This window comes from Mesitornis unicolor, unplaced genomic scaffold (assembly GCF_000695765.1).
Source record: "Mesitornis unicolor isolate BGI_N332 unplaced genomic scaffold, ASM69576v1 scaffold4507, whole genome shotgun sequence".
NCBI classification, from domain to species: Eukaryota; Metazoa; Chordata; class Aves; order Mesitornithiformes; family Mesitornithidae; genus Mesitornis; species Mesitornis unicolor.
In genome coordinates this window covers 76,855-91,160 of record NW_010198290.1, presented here as the reverse complement: position 1 = coordinate 91,160, position 14,306 = coordinate 76,855, and the positions used below count along the sequence as shown (strand labels likewise).

The 14,306-nt window shown below is 42.1% G+C and overlaps 2 protein-coding genes across 2 annotated transcripts in view; both read right to left on the bottom strand.

Annotated features, from left to right (window-relative positions):
• LOC104544275 (cytosolic phospholipase A2 epsilon-like) overlaps positions 1-10,548 on the bottom strand; it is a 25,310-nt gene extending 14,762 nt beyond the window's left edge. The window contains exons 1-11 of the mRNA XM_010189096.1: positions 10,522-10,548; positions 9,780-9,863; positions 7,016-7,071; positions 6,443-6,504; positions 5,370-5,506; positions 4,845-4,976; positions 3,218-3,258; positions 2,468-2,510; positions 1,629-1,704; positions 1,260-1,429; positions 468-505 (exon numbers count right to left, since the gene is read on the bottom strand). Coding sequence (XP_010187398.1) covers positions 468-505; positions 1,260-1,429; positions 1,629-1,704; positions 2,468-2,510; positions 3,218-3,258; positions 4,845-4,976; positions 5,370-5,506; positions 6,443-6,504; positions 7,016-7,071; positions 9,780-9,863; positions 10,522-10,548 — 866 coding nt within the window. The remainder of the gene's footprint in view (positions 1-467; positions 506-1,259; positions 1,430-1,628; positions 1,705-2,467; positions 2,511-3,217; positions 3,259-4,844; positions 4,977-5,369; positions 5,507-6,442; positions 6,505-7,015; positions 7,072-9,779; positions 9,864-10,521) is intronic.
• Positions 10,549-14,240: 3,692 nt separating this feature from the next.
• LOC104544274 (cytosolic phospholipase A2 epsilon-like) overlaps positions 14,241-14,306 on the bottom strand; it is a 25,089-nt gene continuing 25,023 nt past the window's right edge. The window contains exon 20 of the mRNA XM_010189094.1: positions 14,241-14,306. This exon is cut by the window's right edge and continues 170 nt beyond it. Within this exon, the coding sequence (XP_010187396.1) occupies positions 14,241-14,306 (66 nt within the window).

The window sequence follows — 14,306 nt, the reverse complement described above, 5'->3', positions numbered from 1 at the left end:
TTCCTGCAGATAATTTCTGAGACATCTGCTGTCTGGATTCTCTCATACTTCAGCCTGCACGGAGAGCTGTAGGAAAAATTTCTCACATTTGTCTTGAAGTAGGCAGCTACATTAACCTGCTTCATGATCAGAAGTACCAAGTGATCATCTGCACTCTTACTCAGTGTTAAAGAAAAGGTTAAAGACTGCACTGAGCATAAAACTGACATAGCTGTGCAAAGCTAACGGGCTACTAATATTATTTCTTCTATTTTATGCGTCTTTTTTATTACTCATGTCTTACTATGGATTATCTACATGTGTTGTTAATTTTACACTGCAGTTTGCTCTCAGCCCATGTGAGTTCTCCATCAATTGGTCGCACAACCTACTGTCCTACTGTGAGTTCTCATCCCCAGCAAAGAGCAAAGAGTGAGACGAATTCAGCTAAGGACAAGTTAGCCTCTGAGAGTGGCCAAGTCTCTTACCAGTCTTCTGCCTTGGCATATAAATCAAATCCTTTACCCTGGAAAGCAAGAATGCAAACAGTGTAAGCATGATCACCTGCTTTAGAGCTCCTTCCCTGCAGCCCCAGGAGGAATTTTAACTTGTGCCATCCTAGCGATGCAAGTACAGATTGGGAACCCTGAATAAACCAGCAGCATATACAAGTTGACTGCAGTGATCTATTGTCGGGGAAATTGTTCAGTATTTCACAGTGTTTTCAAGTGTTTTGCAAAGCATGGTCAGCATCAGCACTACCTCAGTTAGTTCAGATGCCCCACTGGTGTGTAAGAAAGGGAAAAGCAGAGCCTCAAAATTTAGCATGATATAAAATCAGGATGGCGTAACAAAGATCCTCCATATTCCCATACCCATTCAAACAGAACAAGGCACAACCTGGCCTTACCACCTAAAGACCCACCACTGTTAGATTGTGGCATTTTTGTCTGCAGGCTTTCATCATCAGAAAGAACCCTGGTAACCATCAGAAGGATGCAGAATTCCACACTCAGGTTCCTCAACCTCTCCCATGAAAGAGCAGGCACTCACCTCTGCTAAAGTCATGCTTTTTCCATTTGGAAGGGAATGAAGTTCCACGTTTGGAGAGCCTGAGTTTGTATTATACACACGGGAGAGCTGAGAAAACACAAATATATCTGAATATACATTGTATGGAATGTTACTCTCTTTCCACAATGCAAACGAATGTTATTTTTTATGGTGCGCGATACTTTACATGCCACTATTATGTTTTATAAAGTCCAGTTATAACATACAAAGGAGGGAGCTGGTTTCTTCCCTGGTAGGGTAACATCAAGCGTTGGATGCTTGTATCTGGCATAGTGGAATTTGGCAGGAGAGGAGGAGCTGAAGACCAGATCAGATCCCAGCATAATGTCTTGGGTGCCTTCGTAAGAGCCTTGCACTTTAAAGGAGAATTCTTTCTCTAAGAAGGGACACAAAAGCAGACACAGAGCAGTTTTCTCATCAATGTTGGAAACAACGGTTCTTACAGAATCTATCACAAGGCTATTCTCGTATTTGGGAGTGAATTTTTCAATCTTACATTAAGCCAATTAAGCCAATTGCCTTCATAATATTAGCATGTTATGATTTAAAAACAGCTGATGGAGAAATAACCTCACTTGATACAGATTTTTTCTCCTTTTTATTCTTCTTCTTTTCAACCACCCGGACTTCCAAGCAGCAGATTTTGCGAGACTGTAAGAGACATGAGCAATACAATATCTTAGAGCAGGAAAATTTCCAGTCTGATATTCTGTTTCCTAGTCTAAGCTTCTACTGTTGATGATACGAATGCTATACAGGCAGTGCACTTTGTCCCAAGAAAAACATTTTCTTTCAACCACGGCCTCAATTTCAGATGCTGGCCAGAACAGGAAGACTCTCTGGGAAACCAGAAACAGTCATGACAGTGGCGCTGTGGAGGAACAAGGGCTTGCAGAAGGGAGAAGGTAAAGGCAGAGTGAAAAAGAGCACTCACAGGATCCCGCCAGGGATGCAAAGAACCAATTTAGACCAAAAATACTGAGGAAACAGAGCTAATAAATGAGCAAATGGCATGGTCAGGCAGTCCATGTGTATAAAACAGTTATGAATGCTGGAAATTATGTGTGCCTGGGATGGGACAAATCTTGTCGCTTTGGCAATACAGGAATTTGAGAGGAGTGGTGTCCAAGGGAGAGTTCACTGCTCCACCAATGTCTCAGACCTAAACCTCTTCCATCTGTTGTCTTGCAGCACCAGAGAGATGCTAGCATGGGGATCTTCCTGCTCTTCCAGCTGCAGCCTCTCCACAGGTTCCATCCATGAGGATGTGTTGTGGGGCAGATGATGAAGTGGGAAATCACAGCATTTCAGTGCTGGCTTTGCTCAGTCAAAGGGTATAGTGGCCTGATGACTGTGAGTCAAAGGAAACAAGTGTGACAACAGGACAAGAAAAATGACAAAACATAACACTCACCACTAGTACTCCATTAGTAATGATGGTTTCAGGAGGGCCTGAACTGTGAAGCAGAAAGAAAAATACGTTTTTAATAACTCAGTATAATTACAGTATAATTCATGAGCCACACCCTTCTCCTGATTTCCCCCTTGCTTATTTTTAGCTGCTGGATTTGAAAGAAAAGTCCCAGGAGACTCGTGGTACAAATTTCCTCACTCTACTCTGTCAGGGCATGACCGTCATCCTACTGGCTCACCCAGTCCTAGAGCTCAGCAAAAAATAAAAGGTACTGCGGGGCCAAACCATAGTGATTTTATGCTGAACCCCAAACTGAGATTATAGGTGGTTTCACAGAATCCAGTTTTTTAAAAACTGTGGTTTGTTGGAGGATGGGACAGAAAGGGCTCTAGATCACAAATCCAGAGCGTTACTCCATGTTGTGCTTTGAAGAGGGGAGAACCCCCCTGCTCATCTCAAGGATAAACACGTAACAAAAGAGCGGTCCTAGTACTCTGGTCTTAAATAGTATTCATTACACTAGTCAATTAAAAGGTTTTAGGGTGTTCTCCCTGCCTATCTGAAGTTCGCAGGAGGTCATCCTGGCATGCACCAATTTGTCACGCAGCTCATAGCACAGATTCCTCAGGAAACCGTGTTCATCATCAGCATCATCAAGGATGACTCTGGACAATTAGACTAGATTATTTCATGCCTCTGAATTGCTGTTTCTTTTTGCTGCAGATTATGGTGTATTTTGTGTTTACTCACATATTTTCCAATGCAAATCCCACCTCTAGTTCCTCTTGTCTCTGGGAAAATAAAGAAAGGAAAATGTTTTTGACACCAGCATACTGACAGTTCTCATAACGCAAGTTCTCACTCTCACAATATAGGTACACATACACTATTAGTGACTAGTGGAACATTTAAAATAGAGGCACCCACCACCTCACATCTGTGTGTCATAATCCTCAAGATTCTTTATCGATAGGAAGTTTCTGGATGGCTGTGATTGGAGTTTTTAACAAAAAAAGTAATTGGCTTGCCTGTTTCTGCAGAGACACAAGGGACAGACCCAGGCAGAGATGCTGTCTCATACTGAGTCTGCCAGGAAAAAGAGGGTCTGCTAGGGGATCAGCCAAAGCCTTTTAGTGCAAGGAGGGAAAATGGTGACATGTGAAACAGATGTGGGAGAGGACAACCACTTTTTTTGGCAGTGTTGAGGGCATTAGGGCAGAGGTAAATCTGACGTTAAGGCCCAGTCTGTGCAGTGATGGAGAAGAGTACAAATTCTAGGTGGAAGAAAGCACAGGAGAGGGAAAAACAAAGGTGGAGACAGAAGGGATGGTGAACAGAGAAGTGAGATCACGCTGTAGTTTACTTAGTTGCTCAAATTACCTATTGCATTAAAGACACCAAAAAGTTATTAATGTAGGACAAAAAAAATTATGAAGGCCTGAAAAGCATGAGCTGTGACTACTGTAGCTGTGCAAATGCAGTAATGAAAGGCTTGGATACGGCAGCTGTAACCACCCAGACAGTAATGAGCCTGGTTACAACTAGCTGAATGTTCCTGTTTCACCAAGGGCTAGTGGGGGTCCACACACTGCTCCTCTGCTATTTTGCGGAGAAAGAAATTGTCAAACGCCTGGTTACAACTAGCTGAATGTTCCTGTTTAACCAAGGGCTAGTGGAAGTCCACACACTGCTCCTCTGCTATTTTGCAGAGAAAGAAATTGTCAAATAAGGCATTTAAAGAGAATAAACTGCAGAGTGGAGTTTGGGTGTGTGTAGGTAAGGTCATTAATCAACTGAAAGGTGTATGACTGATGGACAAGAGAACGGGAGGGAACTGGAAAAGAAGAGGGAGGGATAGAACGTACCGGGAGGTGGGATGTGTGACTTTCAGAGTCTCCCTGGATGTTCTAAACAGGAATATTTCTTGTTGCCAAGCTGTGTGGCATGGCTTAGACACCTTATTTAAACACCCATGCCACAGTCCATCATTAGCAACTAGTCTGGTTTGACACCTGATTCTGATCACAGAGTTATTACTTCCTATGCTAGGTTAAGCAACAAGTTATAACAAAAAGCATCATTTACTGGCATGGACACACTCCTCAGTCCTTGAGGGGAGCAGGCTCAGCAAAGTGACAATTTTACAAAGACACCTGAAGTTCTTGAGCCTCTGTGGCCAACACCAAACCCTTCAGTGTGCCTACAGATCCAGGTGTGAAAAGGCTTTCCCATACCAGCGTGAAAATCAACTCCCTTTTATGTGGCCGGGCAGTCCGTACACAGGAAGGACAAAAAGAAAGATTTTGCAAATAGTATTTTGTACAGAAAAGCAAACACGTTCTTGCCAACCTGTTCCATTTCTTATTTCAGACCTCACCTGTGAATTGCACTTGAAGTGCATGAAGACTTGCTCTCCCAGGGAAAGTTTGGCTATATCGAAGTACACTGTGAAAAGGTGGTCATCTTGAGTAACCACGTCCTTGTCATAGAGCGCCAGCTCCAGCAAGTTCTGGGAGGGGAAGCAAGTAAGAAATGTGTTGGTTTTCATTCAAAACAGGAGGTTCTGGGAACAGCTGATCAAGTCAGCTGTTGTGAGAAGTGGGAGGATGTAAAGAAAAAGAGCAAAGAGGTGGAGGGGAAATCAACCCAATGTAGGCATCTGCCTATGAGGAGGATTGAGAGGAAATCACAGGCATTACAAAGGTCATATTCTACCCGTGACTGAGAGAAATACTTTTCTTTCATGGCATGAAAAATAATCATAAGGATATGTGTTGCTTTCACATTTTTCTGCATCTTTCCTTGTCTCTAATAGAAATTTACTTATGTCCTCTTCACAAAGGGGTAAAACCTGGCAGTTGCTCCCTAGGTAATGATTAACAGGGAAGTCCCAGCTCAGTACCTTGACTTGACTCTGGATCCTGAAGTAGAAGGTTTCATTCCAGACTGGGTCTTTGCAGTTTTGAATGGCTTTAGTCTGAAATCTGTCTGGTGAAGCAGTTGGCAGCCACAGGCTCACATAGCAATCAGTCTGGCTTACTGTATGTTAAAAAACACAAACATGTACAAAATGAGCATTTACTCTAGAAGAAAGAAGGAATTGAACAGGGTGAAGCTTTGCTTTCAAGGAGAGATGCTATGATGTGTGATTTGTCCAACATAAGCACTACAATTTAACTAATAGGAATGGAGAAAAAAGAAGAGGGACATAATTCTTCTTTGAATAAATGTGATTAGAGATCTAATAAATGCATTAAAAACAAAAGGGTTTCTCCTCCTATGTCATCAAGCAATCAGTTTATTCCAGGATAAAATAATCTGGGACAACTACAGCACCCTATATGTGCAAGGGTTAAAGAAACAGAGTTTCTATTTCAGCCAGACAGAACACTTCAAAAAAAGCTCAAAACATAGGAAAAATAAAAAGTGTCTTGATTTCTGCATAAGTTATAATCTATTAAATTCCAGCTGCGGGCCATGAGAACTGTACCTGCAAAATGTAACAACACTTAAAGAGGTTTTATCTGTGAAAGCTGGTACGCCAGGGAATAGGTGTATGGTAATTTGGATTACTTAGCATTGAGAAAGCTTTGATTACAAACTAAATTTGAGATAAGGCTACTCCACTTTCCGTATTTGCTCCATTATCCCTACCAGTTTGTGTCCTTTGTTGCATAAACATACTCCAGAGGAAAACGCATGAGATCTTTGCCAGACTGCAGAGCTTTCCCTGCTCACTTTCGGTATGTGGAGAAGTATGTGCAGTAGGTGTAGCTGTGACATTATAGAGTTACCTCTGCACAGAGCAGGGCTGGTGCAAAGAAGAGCAACACACCATGTTCATTGCTGGAACCAGCATGACAGTGAGAGGACTTTCTCCACCCATAGAAGAAATACAGAAAGCACTTTTTCTTGGATCATGGTCACCCCTCCATCGAGGTTAAGGGGACCGTACAGAGCACTACAGATACTTACAGACATCTGCCTGGTGGATATTTCTTGCTCTTATGACTCTTACAGTCAGTAAGTAACATGGAAATGATTCTATCTGCAGGGAAAAAAACCCAAAACATAGAAAAGATAGGAATGAATGCTCGAGCTAGATAACATATTGAGAAAGTAGAAATAATCAAGAGAGAGAAATACACAAATAGTGAACAACTTAGTCAGATTTTTCTATTTGACTATGAAATGGCTGATACACTTATTTTCCTACTAATATTTAAATCACGTACTAGACTGAAAAAACTTCTCTATTTTTATAACACATGTGGATTTGTATTATTATAGAGAATTTATGTGCTTTCTAACTAAAATCTAGCTGCGGTAAGAATCAGACTTAGCTTGGGAGAAGATTTACTTGTTAAATATCCAAGGTAGAGAGTGAGAAACTGCTTTAGGCTTTTTGCAAGTGATAGAATTATAATAGCGAGAATCGTCTCCTATCCAGTCATTAGAGATGTTCAGTATCCTAGGCTACGGGATATGATTTTCTCATATTCCTGCTCTTTTAAACATACTGTACTCCCCAGAGTGAATTGCTGACCTCAGATCTCCATGCTGCTTTTACTGTCAGAGGAAGGGATCGCTGCTTTGCACTTCCACTATGCTACTCACTATGCATGCATTTCTCATTTACCAGGACATAACTGCCTCTCTCGAGCTGAGCTCACCTCTGACTTTTTCTTGTGAGAAATTTGTAACTAGTTTTGAATTATGTAAACTCTTTGTGTCAAGTTTCTTGCACTGTTTTGCATAAGAAGTGCAATCCCAGTGTTTTACGCTTGATAAGGAACATTTAGTTGTTCCCCCTGGCTTCCCTCTTTCATGTTACCCCACATCTGTGACATTAAGATCTCATGCCTGACTTCTTAGCCTCTCATATTGCAGTTCTGGTCTCATGCTGGAGCCCAAACATGAGTCTATAACCCTTCTTCTTTTACCATAAAAATGAACAAATAAATACCATTAATCTCTATTTCCACCCAGCTTCTACAGTCCCGGAAAGGGGGAAAAGACACAATATGTTGGAACATAAATCAGCTGGAACATTTTGATCCATAAGGCATTTTGTGCAACTAGAGGGCCACAGACAGGTAGTAACGCTGCCTGCTCACTCTACATATACTGCAAAATTAGTGTAGAAGGTCCATTGCCAGTCCTGATGTAGCATCAGCGTGACACTGTCCTCATTAGTCCCAGTGGGAAGGATGCATGACACAGGTAGTGTGGGAAAGGAGAGCAGGACTTCTGCTCTAGTTGGCCTGCCTGAGCAAAACAGTATGGTTTAATATTGTGTTAATAATGTTCCATGATGCCATCTGTAAAAAGTGAAATGAATCAGTATTCATAGGCTCGATGGAATATATATCCACATGATGTCTCTCCTAATCACAGAATCACTCGGTTGGAAAAGCCCTCTGAGATCATCACGTCCAACCGTTCCTGTCTACCCCCTAAACCATATCCTTAAGTACCTCGTCTACCCGCTCTTTAAATCCATCCAGGGATGGTGACTCCACGACCTCCCTGGGCAGCCTGTTCCAGCTAATGTTTAACCCAAGTGCATAAAACTGGGGCTAATTAATATAAGTTGGGTAGACTGGGGGCAGTTAGCAAGTAGGCTAATGAAGAAACAGGTAAAATTAGTCTCTAGGTAACCAAAACACCCCATCCTAGGAAAAGGCACCAGCACCATTCATGATGTTTAGCTGCACAGCAGGGGACCAGATATGCAAATCAAGGCTGTCAAATCACTGCTAAAATCACAGAATCACAGAACGTTAAGGATTGGAAGGGGCCTCAAAAGCTCATCCAGTCCAATCCCCCTGCCGGAGCAGGAACACCCAGATGAGGTTACACAGGAAGGCGTCCAGGCGGGTTTTGAATGTCTGCAGAGAAGGAGACTCCACAACCTCTCTGGGCAGCCTGGGCCAGTGCTCTGTCACCCTCACTGAGAAGAAGTTTCTTCTCAGATTTAAGTGGAACCTCCTGTGTTCCAGCTTGTGCCCATTACCCCTTGTCCTATCATTGTTTGTCACCGAGAAGAGCCTGGCTCCATCTTCGTGACACTCACCCTTTAAATATTTATAAACATTAATGAGGTCTCCCCTCAGTCTCCTCTTCTGCAAACTAAACAGACCCAGCTCCCTCAGCCTTTCCACGTAAGTCCATAAAAGTCCAAAGAGTAGCTGTGGATAAGACCATCAAGGCACTTTGTGTCTAAAACCTAACTCCTACGGTGCAGAAATGAGGCAGGCGCAGGTGGAAAGTGTTCAGTAACGGCAGAGCCAGTAACTGGTGCTGGCTTTGGAGAAGGCACTTTCCTGGAAGGGCTAAACCCAGTTTCAGAGATTGGGTCCCCTGGAGTCACCCTCAAGGTGATCCCAAAGTTCCAGGGAGGGAATGCAGACTGAACAAAGTACTCAGGCAGGTGGATGTGGCCTGTCACAACCAGGGAGCCTTGGCTTAGACATCACAGAGGTATAAATAACAAACAGCCAACTGGTCAGCAGTGTGAGTTTTGCCTAAAAATTTGAGAGGTCTGGTTTGTTGTTCTGAACCTGCCATGTTCCCTGCAGTGTAAGGAGCTGTGGTTTAAGGTGTACTTTCTCATCTTTGGGTTTTCTGTTCAAGTAATCAACAGAAAGGGTTGGCTGTTCCTTAAACTGTAAGCACAACACTTGTTGCTCAGCAGCTTAGCTGAACAAAGGAGAGTTCCTAATTATTACTAAATGGCCTTGAACTAGAGAGAACAAGGTCGAAAAGTGTTTTTCAGCACAACTGGTCCTCTCATTTCCTACAGGAAAGATTTCATATAACATGTCTGAAGTCTCCTGTAAAACTATTATTTTTGTAGGGGCCAGAAGAAGGATTAATCCAGAAAATCGAGTGTTGAAAATCCACTTCAAGATTGTGCCAAACTCTTTAAGGGAGTAAGTGGCAAAATTTCACAGCTTTTACTACCTACACTTACAGCAGTAAAATTACCCTTGTGCTTTAGCAATACATATGTAGCAGAAAGCCTATTTCAACCCATCCTTTTAAAGATATTAGTCTTGTTAAAACAGGGCTCATACCCCATGAGCCAAGGATAAAAAAAACAGCACTAGGACTTTAACATGAAGCAAGACTGTGTAAGTGAAGTGATCAAAATGATAAGCGGGATGGTGTTTCATGGCAGGAATTGGATGGGTTATGGTAGCTAATTAGACTGTTTTGCAGATGCTAAACCTTATCTCTTCTCACCCAGGCTCCACCCAGCAGGAAGGTTTCTTTTAAAATTTTCTTTTGAAATTCCCCTTTGCAGTACCTTTGTAACAGGAGTCCGCTGTTTGCCATTAGGATTCAGATACATAATTCCTTCTTCCAGCCGACAGGTTTGAGTGATCAGCTCCTGCAACAAGAAGCACCAATGTTATCCCAGGAAAAACCATCCTGTCTCTTAAAAGCAATCCTCATGGGGAAATGAGAACTGCAGAACAGCAATGAAGGAGATCCCGTGGTGCCGGCTGTGGAGCCTCAGCAGATGCAGGGGTTTCCTGCTGTGCCCGGTGCCGCTGTCACTACCGCTGCCTGCGCCATGCTTGCCCCAGTAAGTCTGAACAGAGACTAGCAGCCAGGTAAGGTCCTCCCTTTGCATGACACACAGGGAGGGAAGGCAGCTTCAGGCCCAGCTGTTAAAGGGACAGCAAACCTGTCTCAAATAAATGCACCCGCTTATTAATCTTTCACCTTGAAGCACATCTCCATGCTATTTAATATTTATTCTAAGTTTGTATATATCATGGTTCTAAAATGAAGAAAACCCCCAAATAAACAAAATGCTTCCTTTGCAAATAAACTCCTAGTCCCCAAATAGTTTACATTTCCTTCCTGTGGTTTGCTATAATTTTTTACATTTCCTTAATGAATTCTTGAAGCACTGATTTTCTTCGTCCTGAGCAGTCATTTATAGTCAATGGCAGTTCAAGAAAGTAGTACCCCCTTTGCACTTTGTACAGCACGACCGGCTGAGATCCCAGACGCCTTGCTTCGCTCTGCACCCTTCTTACCTGAAACAAACTGCCATCTTGCTCCATTGTGGTCGCTGTCACATACACGTCCTGTCTTATCTGTGGCAATGCAATTTCATATCTCCCAGCTTCCAGACACCAATAGTTCAAATGTCTCACAGGCAGGTGAGCAACTATGTTATAAACTGACTCAGAGCCCCACCTCTGCCTGATTTCTTAAACCTAGTTATTCCCCTCCCATTTTCTTACACTAGGAAATTGAATCCTGTGGTCAAATAAGTAAGAAAAAAAATAACTTTGCCTGCACAGTAGGTGGAAGTATGTTGTTTGAGTCACTTTGCCCAATATGGGCCAATGGCAGGTTTATGATGGTAAGTGAAAGATGCCCTTTTATCTGAGCATTGGACTTTTCACTTAGCAAGGCATCCTCAAAGGGAATAATAGGGATCATCCCTATTTCTATAGAAATGCATTCTCTGCAAAAAGATGCAGAAACATCATTAACTGAGTTAATTGAATTTAGGTTTTCTGTGACAGTAAGCAGATAGGCTAAAACAGCTAAAGGAAAAAAAAGAGAGACAACACTACTGCGCTCAGACTAAACTGGTTCTTGCAAAAGCCAGTTTAAGTGTTTCTGTACCACATGTTCCTGCAATCCCAGGTGTAGGTGGGGATCACTCATATGGTGATTTATATCTATTCAGTCTTGGTCCATCCTGGCTAAGTATCTCCTCAAGTCATTGTATTTTTCTCCCCTTCTTTCCTATGGCTTTTTATTATTATTTTTGTTTAGATGAAGGGTCCAGAGGCAATAGGTTTCCTTAGCTGAGGTCCACCCCCTGTGAATACTTCTGCACCACTTTATGGCTCAGACAGGCTGCAATCTAGCTGCATTTAAGCACCTGTGTCTGATACAATGAACTCTGCCAGCCAGAGGCAAAACTCGGCACTGACTCGCCATGTTCTGCACCATCCTCAGCACATTTGTGAAGACACCACCACAGAAGGACACCTGAGCCTGCCCCTGTGAGCACCCAGCTGAGCCCTACACCAATGAAACTGGTATGGCTCCCAATGCACTGGAACAGGATTAAAAAGGGCCATCAAAGATTGTTGTATCTTCAGCAGGTCATAACAGAACGAAACCACTGGGGAAGGGAATCCTTTGGCTTCCCTGCTCTCCTGGTATATTGTCTATGAGAAAGAAGTTACTCATTCTCTGAGCATTCTTGAGCTTACTGGTTAAATATTGTTACCAGCCAACACATTCCCCTTTGAGCATTCCCATGCAAACTAATATCAACAGTCATCACTGTGAACTTGGCAGAATAAATTTTTGCTATAGGCAATGTTATTTCACAACAACACGAAGGGTTGCATTCTACATACATGGCATGTTTCCCCCGTGTGCGTTTTTCATTAGGTCACAGAAAACCCTTGGCAACATTGGCATCTTTAAAGTCATAGTTAAATGCAGCTCTTTATTACGACATCTCCCTGGAGGGCTAAGCTCTAAACCAGACTGTCCACCAGGACTGGAGCTCTGAGGCTGTCACTCCCACAGCGCCGGTGGACAAAAAGCTCTTGTCTTCATGAATAACATTTGCAATTCACATCAGAGACAGCCTTTACGGGAGGGAGGGAGGAGCCACATCTCACTCTGTATCCCTGCAATCCGTCTCTAAGACATTCCTTTATCCACAATGCTCACAGCAAATATTTGGTATGCGCTTACGCTCTTTGCAGAGATAACAACAGTTTTGTTTCCCTTGAACAAGGAATACATTGTGAACCTGGAGCATATTACTGGAGTGCCCAAGGATGTGGAGCGAGACAGAATTTTCATTTTTGTGAACAAGCCTTTATTGTCTGGTATTGTATACACAAACTATTTGCATGTAAATAACATTTCTTGGGAGCTGGAGGTGGCATGAGTATATGGCCTAAAACTGTGCTTGTTTTTTCACTTCAGGGATTTCAGGTTCAAACGGAGGCAATTCCCTGGGTAATATGCAGAGCACATAACGTTGTATTTCTGATTGTGACTAGTGAAACTACCATGGAACAAAACATAAAAGCCCAGCAGAAGTGCATATTCATTCAAAACCTAAAGAGTATTAAATTACAATATTTATGCTCTGATCTTTAGACTTGCAACATTGGGCTGCACAAAAACGTTGCACAAAAAAGTAAGATTTGGTTTGACATCTTAACTGACAAAAGTGTTGGCAAAGTCATTGTGAGCCAATTTGTAAAGATAATTTGTCATTGTGCCTTGGCAAAATGAAAATCCCCAGTATGTCACTTTGCACCAAGCCAAACGTTATTTGTTTGCAACTGAAACCTCTTTATTTTCAGGTTGGGTTCCCTAGGCTGATGAGGTAAGAGGTCTGTTAAAAAGAAGCTGTGTTTCAGAACAAAGATGTTTTGTAAAATATTAACATGAAATACTTCAATTTACCCAAGTATTTTCCCTGGTTTATTTTAGCCTCAGATTATGACATCTAGTTGATAGTTTTTTTTTCACTGAATAGACTCTTTATTCAAAAATTTCTCAGTTCTCATTAGGACACAAAACTTATTAATAAAATAAGTCTTTTCAGTTTGGCTTGCTCTTGGAACACAAAGGTTGTTATGGCTTTATAAATTTTACAGCTCATCCTCAGCACTTTCAACAGGGTCAGAAAAGACACTTTCCATAAAGGGGAATATGAATAAAGTTTAAAAATGCAAACACACGACAAGTGTTATTGGTGGTCTTGTGCTAGATCCCATGGAGGGTCTGTTCAGATTGCTTTAAGATGGTCTTAGTTGGTGCAGCCTACTAACTCACTCCTGCTTATTTGCCCAGTTTGAACAGGCAGAACCAAAGAATAAGCATTTTTGTTGATGAGTGTATGTCCTATATGTCCTAAACTGTTTAAACAAATTGCACTGAGTAAAACAAGAAAGTTTTGATTCTCTAGTGGAATGAAAATATTTTCATTTGAAGCACTTTTTCTTTTTAATTTATGAAAGGAGGTTTAATATGAGAAGTAATTCAACTGGGGAAAAAAAAAATCCCAAGGTGGTTTATTTTGACAGCTTCATATGCCACTTCCTCCTAAGTTGCTCCTTCTCATTTATGTATGAATCATTCACAGCCCAAGAAAGCCTAGGAGATGGATGTGATTCACAGGGCTCGCTGTGTGCACACACGTGTCCCTATTACATTTCCAACCTCTGCAGCTGCTCTTCAGGACACTTGCAAAACAGAGTTGACCCAGGGATCCAATGCCAGCTTCCAGTCATGTCTCAGCTTTTCTTTTGTTTCCCATGGTTGGATGCACTTTGTGTTTCACTAAGAAGAACTGTGGGGAGCAGAAGTTTATACCCTCTTCTTACCGCCTGCAGGAGTGTTGGCTGGGTTGTATCACTGTAGCACGGTGGTGGTAAAAATGATTTCCCTGTTTGTCATACATTATAAGCTAGGCTTAAAATAACACTATTTTTAAAATCTAACAAGGATTTCAGGTAGAGAGTGTTCTACAGCCAACCTTAATTTAGAGAACAAAGCATATGTAAAAATTTCCCAGGCTATGTCTTTGCCTGTAGAGGCCACTTTTTGAGAATGGAAAAAAACCCCAACAAATCACTGAGCCACCTGGGGTAGTTGCTTTCTGCAGTGCAGAAAGGCCAGTGTTCAAAAAGCTATGTCTCTTCTGTGTCCTAGAGCATGAAAAACTCCTCTGAGAAGATAGGGGCAGTTGGACAGGTTTTTAGCACACATTTTGCCTTCTCCTTTGCATCGCTATCTGCAAGGCCTGCATAATCATCTGTGAGTT